This window comes from Falco peregrinus, chromosome 2 (assembly GCF_023634155.1).
Source record: "Falco peregrinus isolate bFalPer1 chromosome 2, bFalPer1.pri, whole genome shotgun sequence".
Lineage (NCBI taxonomy): Eukaryota > Metazoa > Chordata > Aves > Falconiformes > Falconidae > Falco > Falco peregrinus.
Window position 1 is genome coordinate 100,691,576 of NC_073722.1, and position 14,058 is coordinate 100,705,633.

Genomic DNA, 14,058 nt, shown 5'->3' on the forward strand with positions numbered 1-14,058 from the left:
CCCCGCTGGCGGCGCTGCCGTGGCGGGGCGCTGGCGGAGCGCACGGCACCACCCCCGCACTCCGGGAGGCGCGGCTGCAGGCTGAGAGCGCCGGGCCCGCCGGACACAGCCATCGCCAGCAGCGCCGGGGCGGGGCAGGGACGCTGCAGCGGGGGAGCGGTGGCTCTGGGGCACCTCGTGTCACCGCACACGGGGTCACCCTCCGGGGCACTCGGTGCCAGCCCCTCGGGACACTCTGCGGCGCCCTGAAGAGCTTGGTCACCACCCCCGCTCTGTGTGTGTCAGTGTCCCCTCCTGCCCCACCCCCCGGCGCACTTGGCCGCCCCCGGCGCACCACCCCCCTGAGGGAGCGGGACTGAGGCGCCGCGGAGCGGGTCCGGCGGCCAATGGAAGACGGGGAGGCGTGGCCGGGGCAGCTGTACGAAGCCAATAGAGAGCAGGGGGCGTAGCAGTGGCCAGTGTGCGGAGCCAATAGAGCGTGGGGGCGTGGTCAGGGCGTGGAGCCAATGGGGCGTGGGGGGCCGGGGTGGGAGCGCGGGGCCAATGGGGCGCGGGGGCGGGGCTGCGGCCGTGGCAGCGGCGGGGGTGCGGGGATGTGGCTGCCGGCGGCGGTGCGGGAGCGGGTGGCGGCGGTGCACGGCGGTGCGGCGCTGCCCGAGCGCCTGCGGCAGTACGATGGCTGGGCCGCCCGCTACGAGCAGGTACCGAGGCCGGGGGCGCCGGGGGCACCGCGGGCGCTGCCCGGCGCCGCTAATCGCCGTGTCTCCGCAGGATGTGGCGGCGCTGGAGTACCGGGCTCCGCACCTGGCCGCCGCTTCGCTCTCATTCGCCTTCCCCGCGCCGCCCGCCGGGGCGCGGCTGCTCGACGTGGCCTGTGGCACTGGGCTGGTAGCGCGGGAGGTACGAGGCGGCGGGGCGGGACGGGGCGGGGAATGGAGCTAACGGTGCCATCACTCCGGCTGTCCACGCAGCTCCACCGCCGCGGCTTCCGCTGCCTGCACGGCGTGGACGGCAGCGCGGGGATGCTGGAGCAGGCGCGGAGCACCGGCCTCTACCGGCAGCTGCAGCGGTGTGTCCTGGGCCAGGAGCCCCTGCCCGTGCCCCCAGGTAATAGGCCGGTACCGGCGGGGGGGGGCGCCTGCCCCCCGGAGGCTCCCCCCCCGGTGATGCCATACGTGTCCCCGCAGAGCACTACGATGCCGTGATGGTGGTGGGGGCCCTGGGCGAGGGGCAGGTGCCAAGTGCAGCTTTGCCGGAGCTGCTGCGTGTCACCAAGCCGGGTGAGCCGGTGTCCCCGCTGTCCCCTCCCGCCAGCACCCCCCAGGGTGGCAGGACAGGGTCATCAGGTCCCAGTGGATGTGGGTCTTCAGCTGGGCGCTGGCCCTGTGGCACAGCCAGGACATGGCCTTGTCCCTGCTGCCAGGCACAGGCAGGGACATGCAATGGCACCCCCGTCCCTGGCCCTGCCTGCTGGCAGGGTTCAGGCAGAGGGACACAGCAGGTGTCACAGGAGGTGATGGTGGCACTCCTGATGCATGACAGCCTGTGCTCAGGTGTGACATCCTGCCAGTCCCCTGCCCACTGGCCTCCTGGCCTGCCCGGCCCCTGCCCCCTGGCCTGCCCACTGACTCCTGGCAGGGTCTCACTGCCTCCCCTCATCCCCACCTTTCCAGTGGGGGACACCCAATGTCACCCGTCCCCTCTCCTGGCAGGAGGTTTCCTCTGCCTGACTACAAGGAGCAACCCCTCGAACCTGCGGTACAAGGCAGAGCTGGAGGCAGTGCTGGAGAAGCTGGAGAGGCAGGGAGCCTGGCAGAAGGTGCTGGCCCAGGAGGTGGAGCGCTGGGAGAGGGCCACCTCCGAGGAGGAGAGCACCCAGGGCACCGGCTACATCTCCGGAGTGGTCTACATCTATCGAAAATGCCCTGTCCCCCCCCTCGAGGAGGGATAAATGCGACACGGCTCTGGCGGGGGTGGAAGTGAGCACTTTGCCCCTTGTCAAACCCAGCCAGGGACCCCCTCCCAGAGCAGGGCAGCTGCTGGGGAGTGACAGTGTTTTCAGGGAGCATCCCCATGCCCTTCCCCATGCTCCTTCCCCCGTCGAGTTCTGGGCCCTGGGGACCTTGCCTGCTCTTCAGCATAGGGAGGGTCTGATGTTTTCACTAGGGTCTCCTGGGCACCACCACTAGCTCTGACATTCAGGTACCGTCCCCAACACCTCGGCCCTCACCGTGACATCTCACGGACCCAGCTGGCTGCTCAGAGCTATATCCTGTCTGGGATGTCTCGCTGCCATGCCCACCTCTCAGCCCTCATGGTCAAAACGTGGATCCTTCTTCATCTTCCCCACCCCAGACCCCTGTGGTCTTTACCTGAGGACTGTTGGAGGTGGGGCCCCATTGCCATGTCCTGTGATCGCCCATCCTCATCCTCCCCAGGACTTAACCCAGTGTACCCTGAGGTGCAGGAAATCCCACATCCAAACCAGGAGCAGCTGTGCCAAGGTGACACCCAGACGGAGAAGCTTTCCAAGTACCACATTGGCCTTTCATCCTGCAACAGCTGCTTAAGTCTCTCATTTTCCTATGGCTCAGTAGTTAATGGTCTGGGTGGGAAATGAGGCTGGAAGGAACTTCAGGAGCCGGTGGCTGCTCCCCACACAGGAGCCACCCAGCATCACCTGCCCAGCCTGTTTCCCAAGCCCCTTGCCATGCTGCCCTCACTCTTCCTCCTCCACTGCTCCCTTGGGAAGTTTTTTACCCAAATCTCTTGCTGGAATAATTTCCTTTCTTCCTTTTCTCTTCCCCCAGACCTGTTCCTGCTCATCCCGTTCCTGTGGCCCTGGGGAACAGGTTGCTTCTTTCCCCTCGGGAGCTCTTCCCCAGTGGGAGGCAGTGGCTCTGTGTGTCCCAGTCCTCCACCCAGGGCATCCCACATTTCCCACACTTGCTCTCCCCATGGCCCTTGTCACCCCTCTGCATTGCCCCCCCCCCCCCCCCCCCCCCCCCCCAGGTCTTGGGGTCCCTGGATCCATTGTGGGGAGCTGTCCTGCTCCCGTCTCTCCCTGCTTGTCCCCAGCGCTGTCCCCTGGGCATCTGAGGGTCATGGCTGTCCCCATCCCTGCACATGGCTGTCAAATAAACACCCTGCCTCCACTGCCTGCCTGCTGTGCGCTGTTCCCAGAGCAATGGGCTGCAGACCCTCTGGGGTGGGCAGAGGAGGGCTGCTGGGGAGAGGGATTTGGCCTTTCTCTAGGGTCCCCTCCCAATCCCTCAGGGCTCAAAGGACTGAGCTTTGGGAGCCTTGTGTCCCCCGATGCCCCTCTTGGCTCTCAGCACCCTCTCCCTGCCTCCATTTCCCTGCTGGAGGGCATGCAGAGAGTGCCCTGGCTGGGTACTGCCACATCCTCATGGGGACCTGGGGACATGCCAGGCACCAGGGCAGCAGCCCCAGAGCTGGAAGCAGGCTGGCAGGGCACAACACCCATAGGACGTGTCACCATACTTCCCTCACACCACAACACTTCGAAATGAGCCCAGGCAGCCTTGGTGGCACCGAGGTGTTTATAGCCCATTGCGAGCACAGCCCCTGTGCACCAGGGAAGGACACACATGGGAGGACCGTACTAGGGGTGCAGCCAGTGTGGGGACAGGTAGGATGAGGCAGCGTGTGGGCAGCGGGGGTGGCATGTGAAGCAGGAGAGGGGCAGTGGTGCTCTCCCTCAGGCGGGCACCCAGGCACAGTGGCTCACACATAGTCCTTCATGGCATAGCTCATCGGGCTGCAGGTTTTCACTGCTCTGTACTTCTTAGGGTAGGGGTCTTGCTGGGATGGGGGTCCTGAGCAGCACAGGATGCCTCCGCCAAAGAGCTGGAGGGCACTGGAGGCCCAGCCAATGTAGAGGGCAGCCCCCAGCTCTCTCTTGAGGGCCTCGGGCACCATGGGGTTGTAGAAGTTGCTGACGATGCTGTTAGCAGACCAGGAGACAGGGATGAGCAGCATGATGCTGGCCAGGACAAAGATGGCACCTGCCACAATGGAGATCCTGGTCTTGGTGCTCTTGTCATCCACACAACGGGTGCAGTCTGCACCTGAGACGGCAGTGAGGAAGGCAAAGAAGGCCACAAAGATGGAGGTGACCACCAAGGCACGAGCCGCTTGCAGGTCGGAGGTGAGCTCCAGCAGGGAGTCGTAGACCTTGCACTGCATCTGCCCCGTGCTTTCATACACACAGTTCATCCACAGCCCTTCCCAGAAGACCTGGGCCACCACGATGTTTGAGCCGATGAAGGCCGTCACCTTCCACATGGGCAGCGCACAGGTGAGGATGGAGCCTAGCCAGCCCAGCACAGCCAGCATCAGCCCACCCAGCTGCATTGTCATCATCGCCATCAACAGCACCTGTGGGGACAGGGCACAGCCATCACAGACACGGTCTCAAGCCAGGAAGCTTTCTGAAGGGCGTGGACTTCTTGCTGGGTGTGTCTGTACCCCATCTGGGTGGGAACGGCTGCAGACCAACACGGGGACACATGTGGCGTGAGGCATTGCTGCAGGTCAATAAGGGACATGCATGGTATGGGGCCTTGCTGCAGGTCGGTATGGGGACACATGTGGCACTGAGCACCCAGGCCCTGGGCAGGCCAAGGTGCAGAAGCCCCTGTGTGTCATGATAGCCCCTACAATGCCACTACAGCACAGGACAGTCCTCTGCCACCACCCCATCCCAGCTGGTCCAAGTGCATGGCAAGTATTAGGGAGGGTATGTCTTTCAGGGAGCAGGGTGAGGGGCTCACTGTGCCCACCCTGGCATGCTCCAAAGCACAGACACCCCCCCACCGTGTCCTGCCAAGGCAGCCACCCCACAGCACCCACCCCATCCCCTGCTCCATTGCTGGTACTTCAGCTTCCTCAGCCACGAGCATTGCACCGGGGCACATGGGCAGGTGAGGCAGCCCCTGCCCTCGCCATGGCACCATCTGCTCCCTGTTCAAGGGCAGGTTCTGCTTTGCCCTTGGCAGCTGGGCTGCAGCACCCTTTGGACCCAGGATTTCCTCTCTGGGGTGCTGGAAACAGGTCAGAGCTCAAGTCTACCTCTGGCCCTGGCTGTGGTGCTCAGCAGTTTCAGCGATACCCGTTCTTCCTTTGCACTGGGAGCAGCACCGAGAGGGCAAACCCCTGGAGAGGGGCTACCACAGGGTCATCCCTGTAGGAGGGGTGGCCCGGACATGCTCACAGCTCCAGCAGAGTCACACAAGGCCACCGTGGCCCCTGACTCAGCCCAAATGGCTGCTCAGCCCTGCACGGAGCAGAGCCCCTGTACTGCCATGGGGCAGAGTACACCCATGGGTGCTTGCATCCTTGCTTGGCAGCTGGGACCAGCTGAGTTTTTATGACTCCTGAGTGGCAGCAGGGTATCGGCTGTGCCCAACACACCCTGCAGTACTTGCAGGAGGTTTCGCCATCATTCCTCTGGTGCCAGTTTTGGTTTCTCCAGCCTCTTTTCCCCTATTGCGTCCTCACTCCTTCCCCAGCACCTTTCATCCCTCTGCATCCTGATGGACACCTAGCGCTGGGACTTTGTCCCCCCTGTCCATGAGAGCTTCTTTGGGCCAAAAATAAAGTCCCTGTCCCCACAAAAGGGAGACCAGCCTCTTGGGAGGTCGGGGTGACAGGAAGCCATCCCAGGCACCCTTCCCCAGCCAGCGGGACCTGGACCACAAGAGACACCCAAAATGGGGCGCACAACCACCTGCAGTGGGGACAAGCAGTGGCCCTGTGGATCCCAGCAGAGATGCTCACCAGAGCATCCTGCACACATTTACACCTGGCTGTCGGTACCACAGGGCCACAGGAGCATTTTCCACCATTCCTGCTCCCAGCGAAGGAGTGAGGGAGCTGGGAACCCTCAAGCCCCCAGACCCAGATGAGACACCCAGTGCCAGGCAGCCGGCATCACCCCTCATCCCCATGCACCCTGAGGCAGGAGGGAAGGATGTTCCCAAGCCAGCAGAGCACTGGTTGTGCCCCAGCACAGCTTGCCATGCCGGCAGCAAGATAGGCAAAACAGCTGGCACTGCCCATGCCAGACCCGGGGTGCTCCCAGCCGGGGCCGTCAGGTGGCCCCAGGGCCAGTGCACCCCCACCCGCCCTCGCCAGCGCCCATCACCTTCCTGCTCGGGTGGGAAGATCACGCTGGGACAGGTGTGGGGCAGCCCTGACACCGTGACTGGCATCACTAAGACATTGTACCACGGAGGCACCCCTTGTCACCCCGCCAAGGGAGGGAAGCGGTGGGTAGTGCCAGGGGTGGAGCAGGGGTCAGGAGGTAGCTGAGATCACGGAAGGTCTGGAGAGTGGATTTGGGGGCTCTCAGGGGGACAGGGCCCCACAGCACAAGAGCACCAGGCTGTCCCAGCACTGAGGTTGGTGTTGGGGAAGGTAAAGAAAACGAAGCACAGTGGGGTCTGAGCAGCTGCCATTTAATGAAGGAAGGCTGCGATGAAGGGATGGATGGCAGCACAGCCAGGGGGGCACCGTGAGCCATCCTCTCCCGCCTCTGGCCCGGGGAACCCACTCGGGGGATGCTGAGGGGACCATGGGGCTGTGTGCACCTCACGGGATGGGGTCGGGTCTGGGTGTTGCCCCGCTCCATGTGGGTGCACAGTCCTGCACCACTCCTGCCACTCCAACCGGTTCTCCCAGCCCAGCTGCTGCCTTCCCACTCCCAGGATAATGATGCCCCCGCCCCAGGGAGCTGCTGCGAGAAATCGCACGTCTGTGAAGCTGCTCTGAGTTCCAAAAGTAGGTCAAACTCAAAATTTAGAGTACAGACAGGTGAGAGCCCCTGCTGCCCCTCAAGCCCCTGCCGGGGTTTGCGGAGCCAGCGCATCCCCATGACCGCATGGGACAGGTTTGCTGTCCCCACCAGCACCACCACCCATCCCAAGGGACGCATTCTGGGGGGCTTTACCCAGCAAGAGCCCTGTGCCACCCACGGGACGGGCCCCTGGGGGCTGCGTCACCACACAGCACACCCCAATACCGGGAACCAGGAGATGCTCGACGGGCAGGGATCGAGTGGTGTCTTGGAGAAGATGCCACAGCTGGGTGCTCTGAGGGGAGCGGGACCCCTGCTGGGCAGGGGGGCAGCCAGGACAGGATCTCCTTGTTCCCCGTCTCAACCGAGATTAAAGAACCAGCTCCAATCCCCCGTGGAACAAAGGCAGCTCTGTCTGCCCTCCCTTGCACCACCCCAGCTGCCGGCCCTCCCTGCCCCGGCTGCCGGCCGGCAGCACCCCGGGAGCTCCCAGCTCCCGCTGTGGCTGGGGGTTCCAGGCAGGCGCAGTGGCTCCTAGACGTAGTTGCTGGCTGGCAGCGAGCGAGCAGCCGTGAACTTGGCAGAGTAGGGCTTCTCGCCCCGAGGGGGGCAGGTGCAGAAGAGGATCCCCCCCCCCAGCAGCAGGAGCGCAGAGGCTGCCCAGCCCACATAGAGAGATGACCCCAGGTCCCGCTTCTGGGAATCAGTGACCAGCGGGTTGTAGAAGTCCTGGATGATGGTGTTGGCCGACCAAGAGACGGGGATGAGGATGAGGATGCCGGCGACGATGAAGATGATGCCAGAGAGGATCATGACCTTGGCTTTGGCGGTGTCATCCTCCACGCAGTTGGTGCACTTGCCACCAGTGACAGCGAGCAGGGTGCCCAGGATGGCCACGATGATGGCCACCACCACCATGGCGCGGGCGGCTTGCAGGTCCTGCGGCAGGGCCAGCAGGGAGTCATAGACCTTGCACTGCATCTGCCCCGTGCTCTGCACCACGCAGCTCATCCACAGCCCTTCCCAGATGATCTGGGCCACCACGATGTTGTTGCCAACAAAGGCCGTCTCCCGCCACATGGGCAGCGCGCAGCAGAGGATGGAGGCCAACCAGCCGATGACGGAGAGGGCAATGCCCAGCACCTGCAGTCCCATGGAGGCCATTGCTCGCTGCCTGCACCCCTGGCCGCCTCCCGCAGCACAGTGCCGGCTGCTGGGACCATGGCAGGCATTATATGCCTTTGCCGAGGGAGGAGCACTGCTGCAGCCGCCGTACTGCCGCCAGCACCAGACAGAGGGGTAAAACCAGTTTCCCAGGATTCCTCCGCTTGTATTTCTCCCTGCAGCAATGACACTTAATATCCTGGCTGCTCCCACGGAGAAGGACGCAGGGAACTGGGATCAGGCCACCCAGGTGCAGCAGTGTGTCCCACTGGGCAGGCAGGACATGCCAAGGGCAGCTGCTGGGGCTCAGCCTGGGATGCTGAAGGGGAAGAGCTGGTGTCCAGGCACTGGGATGTCTCTGCCATCACTGCTGGCACCTCCTGCTCCAGCACCTGGATGGGGTCCCTCCACACTTTTGTGCCTCGGTTTGCCCCCAGCTCATGAGGTGGCTGCTCCAGCAGCGGTCCAGCCTCTGGTCCCACATGGCCCTGTGCCCAGGGAGCAGCATGCCATCCCTGCCCCACTGCTGGGCTCCATGCCCGGCGGGACACAAGCAGCTCTTGTTTGTTCCTTGGCGTCTGTGCCAGTGCTTCCCAACCCTTCATCAGGCCTCGGGCAGGAGGTGTCACCACCCAGACCCACAAACCGGTTGGAGTGGCTGCTGGCTCCCTCCGGAGGAGAGACGGTGCTGCCCGGGGAGAGGCGGGGGTAGACCCCCAAACCCACCTGCCCTTGCACTGCACTGCCGAGTCGGTGTTCACATGGCAGCCCTCAGTCCCAGGCCTGCCAGCATCCCGCTGCCTGCGCTGCCAGCCAGGTTTGGTGGGTCAGAGCTGCAGGGGGCAGAGGTGACCTCGAGGTACCCCAGTTGCCACCACTGCTCTGGTGGGGACCAGGGTGCCAGAAGCAGGCAGGGCCACCTCGTGCTGGCAGCATTTTGGCACAACCAGCTGTACCTGCTGGCCAGGCTGTGACAATACCGATATCAATGCCAATATTGATGCCAATGCTTTGGGCGCTGCCTAGCCTCTCCTCTAATGCATCAGCCCCCCTACATGTCCCCTCCCCACTCTCTCCAAAAGCCTCTTCAGCACCCACATAGGTGCAGCACAAGGCCAGACAGACCACAAGGATGGACAGACAGACATTGCACTGTTTCACCACTCCAGCTTAATCCCAGGCCTCTGGAAAAGATAAAAGTGTCTGACATTATCTTAGTTTTCCCGAGCACTGGCGTTACCAATACGATCTAATTGCTTATGCTAACTATTCGGTATGATGGGCTCTAGAGCTGCCACTATCCATGTGGGGATGTCCCCAGGCATTGTGCCCCAACGGGGTGGGATGAGCCAGGCAGTCCATGCACTGCAGTGCCATGAGGATGCCAGTGGCAGCTGGGCTGCAGCTGCTGGTGCGCGGCATGGCAGGAGTGGACAGGGCAGAGCCCAGGCACTCGGGGACACTCAGGTCTTGCTGCAGACCCTGACCCGTGGGGATGAGCCGGGGTCTTGCCTGCCTGCCCTGTGCCAGAGGAGCCACCCAGGTGCCTGGCCATGGTGGGATGCTCTGTCTGTCCCTCTGTCCTACTGGAGCTCCCACATTGCTCACATACCAGTGTGCCCACCCGGGAGCCAGAGCCTTGTGGTCAAGGGCTCCCTTTAATCTGTGGGGCTCCAGACCATCCCTGTCAGGGCCATACTCTGCCTGAGGCTGAGCATGGTTTTCACCTCCCAGCCAGCTGCTGTAACCACCAAATTATTTGGGGCTGAGGAGAGGCACATGCCTACATGTGTGTGCACCTTGCATAGGCCATGTCCCTGCAGGCATATGGGGACATGCCTCTGGACTGGGGACAAACGGCAAGGTGGGGACAGGGACAACTCTGCAAATGGAGCATCAAATGCCTGAGCCACTCATGCTTCCCCTCGGAGGCAGAGCAGGCGCCAGCAGGGCCCTCTGACAGCCAATTACTGTAATTAAAGCCAGAACGTGACATATATTCAAACTGGTGGCTGCCACCCAGAAACAGCCCCGTGCCCTCCCCCATGTCCCCCAGCAACACACTTGCCTGGCCAGCACAGCCAACCCAGTGTCCCCAGCACTGCCAGCCAGCGGGACCGATGGACACAGGCTCGGCAGCGAGTGGAGAAGTAACAACCAACCCCATCCCTGATGCCTACTGAGCCAGAGGGTGCTGGTGCAGCACCCAGCTGGGTGCAGGTGCCCTGCCCTGAATCCAGTGAGATTTGCAGGATGGAGGGGTTTGAGCTCCTTCCCCTGCTCCATCCACATTCTCAGCATCAATGACAGCAGAGCTCCCATTCCAGCACATCAGCCACTAGCTCTTTGGGTCTGAGAAAATGCTCTCCGCTGATTGTCCCTGCTTCACTGGGATGGGGACATGTTGCAACCCTATGGCTGGGCGGTGAGGCCATCCCCAAGCAGGGAGGCCACATTAAACCCGGTGTCACCGTGATGCCAGGCACCACCAGGTACATGATGGAGGCTGTGCCACCCTGACCTTGCGCAGGGCAAAGGACGCAGGGAGAGGGCTCAGGGCACTAATACTCAGCCAAAGGGGTTGGGGTCTTCCCCACCTGGGACGCAGGTGACATTCCCACCTCACATACACACAGAGCACCAGCTCAGCCCCACGCTGATGAGCTGGGAGCCCCTTATCCCCCCAGCACCTGTGCGTGAACTTGCCACCCCGTCTACCTCGAGGTCCCAAAAGGGAAGGCGAGACTTGCCAGCAAGCAGTGATCCACTGGGATCTCCGGCTTCAAATCCACCAAACAAGGCACGGCCACCAGCCCTTCCACTCAGCCGGCACGGAGCAGGGCAGCCTCTCCCTGCCGGCAGCCGGGGATTAGTTACCAGCAGTCCAGAGACTGAATGTTCCCAAAAAACGTCCTTGCCCAACATAAAACCCCCCCGACCGGCTCAAATATGCAGAGTCAGGTTGTTTCCTGCTATGGGAAAGCAAAGTCTGATCGGCTCAGCGGAGAGGAGCCATGCGCCGGGAACTGTGGTGTCCCTTGGGGGATGCAGCTGCCGGGCAGCACACACGGCTGCCAGAAAAGGGACTTTCAGCCTGAAGTCACTCCAAAAATAAAAGCCCTGCTCAATTTGCTGAGCAACAAGCAGCTCTGAATGGGGAAACTATGCCCAAGTGCTGCCGAGGGGGTTTTCGAAGGGATGGAGGAGACGACGGCAATGGCTCAGGAAAAGGGATTTGAGCGGCACAATGGGGGTTCCCTCCACAGGCGATGCTCAGAGGAAGCGGGATGCTGTGGCAAAGCCCTGGGGAAGCTGATTCGAAGCTGTCAGGGTGGTGATGCTCAGAGCACACTGAGATTTCGGGCAGCCCAGAATCCCCTGGGCAAGCTGCCAACCCCCTGCCACGTCCCACTGGACCATGCCCCCCACTGTCCCCCATGTGCCGTTTGGGCGCCGGCACTGCCGGCAGCTCCATCCCCGCCCTGCTGGGAGACAGAGCCACCATTGATGGTCAGAGCCGCCTTACCTGCTCTCCGCTGTCGCCGAAGGGGCTTCAACAATGGGCTGCCTGTGTGCCCTGGCCAGGGCAGAGCCAGCAGCCCCGCGCCTGAAATATAAGCAGCCGAGGTAGCACTTACCGCCCCGGCCCCACTCGCCCGGGGGGGGGAAACGCACCGTCACTCCCCACTCCCGAGACCGCAGGGGAAGGGGAACACCCCAAACCCCATGCCGGCTGCTGGGTGCACGTGAGTGGGACACAGCCCCACGGTGCCTGGGGTGGTTTCTGTCGTCACCTCCTGCTCTCCCCCGGGGTGCTGGGTGTACAGTGGGGATGGGGGGATGCCTGCAGTGCATGACACCTCCCCACCCCCAACCCCCCGCCAGCACAGGTGTGCTTCCCGCAGCATGGGCCACCAAACTGACAATGCCCCCATGACCTTTGGGTCTGAGCTTCATCTGGGATCACCACCTCATGGGGGGCAAACGAATCCCCATGCCACTGGTGGCTGCATGAGGTCACCCTATCTCGTCCCCATCCCAGGGGACCTGCTGTGGGTGATACTCCTCCATCCCTTCCCATCTGGGGGTGGGGGTGGGGGTGGGGAGCAGAGGGACTTCACCAGGGTGGGGGACACAGCAGCAGGGATGGGGATGCTCCCAGGACACCCACAGGTACCCTGGCCCTGCTCAGCTGTTCTCGGTAAACACCAGCAAGCCAGTTTGCTTGCCACAAGAATGTGTTCTGAAGCGTGCAGCAGCAGCCAGCACCCCGAAACCCTGGTGATTTGCCCCTTCCTCTGTCGTGAGTCAGGCAGCAGCTGCTGCCCCGGGCCAGCGCGGCACCGTGTGCAGCCTGTACTTTAGGCAATTTGGGACAACAAAGTGGAGACGCAGTGTGTGGGCTCTGATTGCAGGGTCAGGGGCTGCGATGCTTCACCTGCCCCATCTCATCCCATACCTGCCCCAGTAGACCCTACCCCAGGGGTCTCCCCACTGCTCCATACACCTGCCTGAGGCATCCCCCTCTTCCCCTGCTTCACATCCATACCTGGGGGTATCCCCCCCTGCCCCACACCCCTGCCTGAAGTATCCCCATTGCCCCACAGACATGCTTATGGTATAACCCTGCCCCTACCCCCTGCCCCACAGTCCCACCTAGACCCCCCTGCTGCCCCACAGCCCCTGCAGCCACCCATGGCAATGCAGCTGGGGGTGCACATGCTAGTGCATCTGCAGCCTTGTGCGCACCATGAGGTGCCTTGTGTGTGCACCCGCATTGCTGTCGTGTGCCCGCTGGCCTCAGTCTGTGTGCGGCTGGCTGCATGTGCGGCTGCGTGTGCAGGTGTCCCTGCCGGCAGAGGGGGTGTGAGTTTATGTGTGGGGGTGTGCGCGCATCTGTGCGCACCCACACCCCGGGGCCGCTGGCACAGCTCTGCCTGATGCATGTGCTGCCGGCACCCCTGCGTGCAGACCTGGGGGCCCTCGGCCAGCCCAGACCCCCCTCTGGTGGTGGCAGTGTAGTGCCAGCAGCACCCCGGCAAGCCTGGCCTTGGACCCACCATCACCTGCCAGCAGCGCTGGCATCACTGGTATCCCAAGGTGCCCCCGACGGCTGGGATCCCCAGCACCCCCAGGGACAAGGACACAAGGCCCTGGGGTGCTGCATGCATGGGCTCCCCCTCAACAGCACATATAGGGGTACCCCCACCCCCCCAGCCACCAACCCTGGCTGGGTGGGGGGGTCTTGGGGTGTCCTTTGCGGTGTGATCAGGTTTCAATGGGGTGGCAGAAGGCCACCTGACCAGTCCAGAGTATTTTGGGTATGCCATGGGCTGGCAGAGGCTAACCTGGCTGGATAAAGGGTATTGGGGTGTCACAGAGGTCAGATACAGGGTGCTGCAAGGGGCAAGAGGCCAACCTGGATGGATATGGGGTGCTGAGGTGACAGGAGGTGTGGCGAATGAAGAGACGGGATGCAGCTTGATGCAAGCAAGTTGTCAGTTTATTAGTGATTTTCTTACAATTATATACGTTTCTACCTTCTACATATTACACACTGATTGGTTAAATCTTAAGTGTAAAAAACACTGATTGGTTGATATTTAAGGCACACCGTTAGAACAATAGGAACTTATTAGTTTACCTTGACATAGCAACAATTTCTATTCCAAAATTAGGGGGTTTCTTTCTACGCGGCTTTCTTGATTAACAAAGTTACATATCGGCGCTCTCCGTTCCCTTACCTGGCTACTCGTTTCTCTGTCCGTCTGGTTGCCTCCTCAACTGTAACGGCGCAGGGGTCTGCAGTTAGCTTGTTCCTTTGTTCCCAGGGCTTGTGCCCTACAAGTTCTAACAAGTCTCTATTCATCAGGCTATCAGTACTTGGACTCTTGTCCTTGAGGCCTTGTCCTACAAGGAGGTGACAACATCTAACCCAGACAGATATGGGGTGTCAGGGTGCTGTGGGTGGCAGAGGCTGACCACGCTGGCTATGGGGGTTCAGGGTGTTGCAGGGCAGCAGTAGCTGACTCAACCAGATACGGATTTCAGGGTGCTGTGGGGCATCCGAAGGT

The 14,058-nt window shown here is 62.3% G+C and overlaps 3 protein-coding genes across 4 annotated transcripts; 1 reads left to right on the forward strand and 2 right to left on the reverse strand.

The window, feature by feature from the left end:
* The first annotated feature begins 575 nt into the window (after positions 1-575).
* On the forward strand, positions 576-2,575 carry METTL27 (methyltransferase like 27). Its single transcript, XM_055797464.1, has 5 exons — positions 576-701; positions 772-900; positions 972-1,107; positions 1,188-1,280; positions 1,713-2,575. The coding sequence occupies exons 1-5, from the start codon at positions 594-596 to the stop codon at positions 1,949-1,951; spliced, it is 705 nt and encodes a 234-aa protein (XP_055653439.1). The 5' UTR covers positions 576-593; the 3' UTR covers positions 1,952-2,575.
* Positions 2,576-3,545: 970 nt separating this feature from the next.
* On the reverse strand, positions 3,546-11,664 carry LOC101910698 (claudin-4-like). Of its 2 annotated transcripts, none has more exons than XM_027784771.2 (2): positions 11,511-11,664; positions 3,546-4,401 (listed from the first exon to the last, which is right to left on the reverse strand). In XM_027784771.2, the coding sequence occupies exon 2, from the start codon at positions 4,390-4,392 to the stop codon at positions 3,748-3,750; it is 645 nt and encodes a 214-aa protein (XP_027640572.1). In that variant the 5' UTR covers positions 4,393-4,401; positions 11,511-11,664; the 3' UTR covers positions 3,546-3,747. The 2 variants fall into 2 exon arrangements, with proteins under 2 accessions (XP_027640572.1, XP_027640573.1); XM_027784772.2 differs by lacking the exon at positions 11,511-11,664 and adding an exon at positions 7,046-7,151.
* Positions 7,339-9,184, reverse strand: LOC101910866 (claudin-4). The gene has a single exon (XM_005236105.4). It carries the CDS (start codon positions 7,982-7,984, stop codon positions 7,355-7,357), a length of 630 nt encoding a protein of 209 aa, XP_005236162.4. The 5' UTR covers positions 7,985-9,184; the 3' UTR covers positions 7,339-7,354.
* Positions 11,665-14,058: the final 2,394 nt, after the last annotated feature.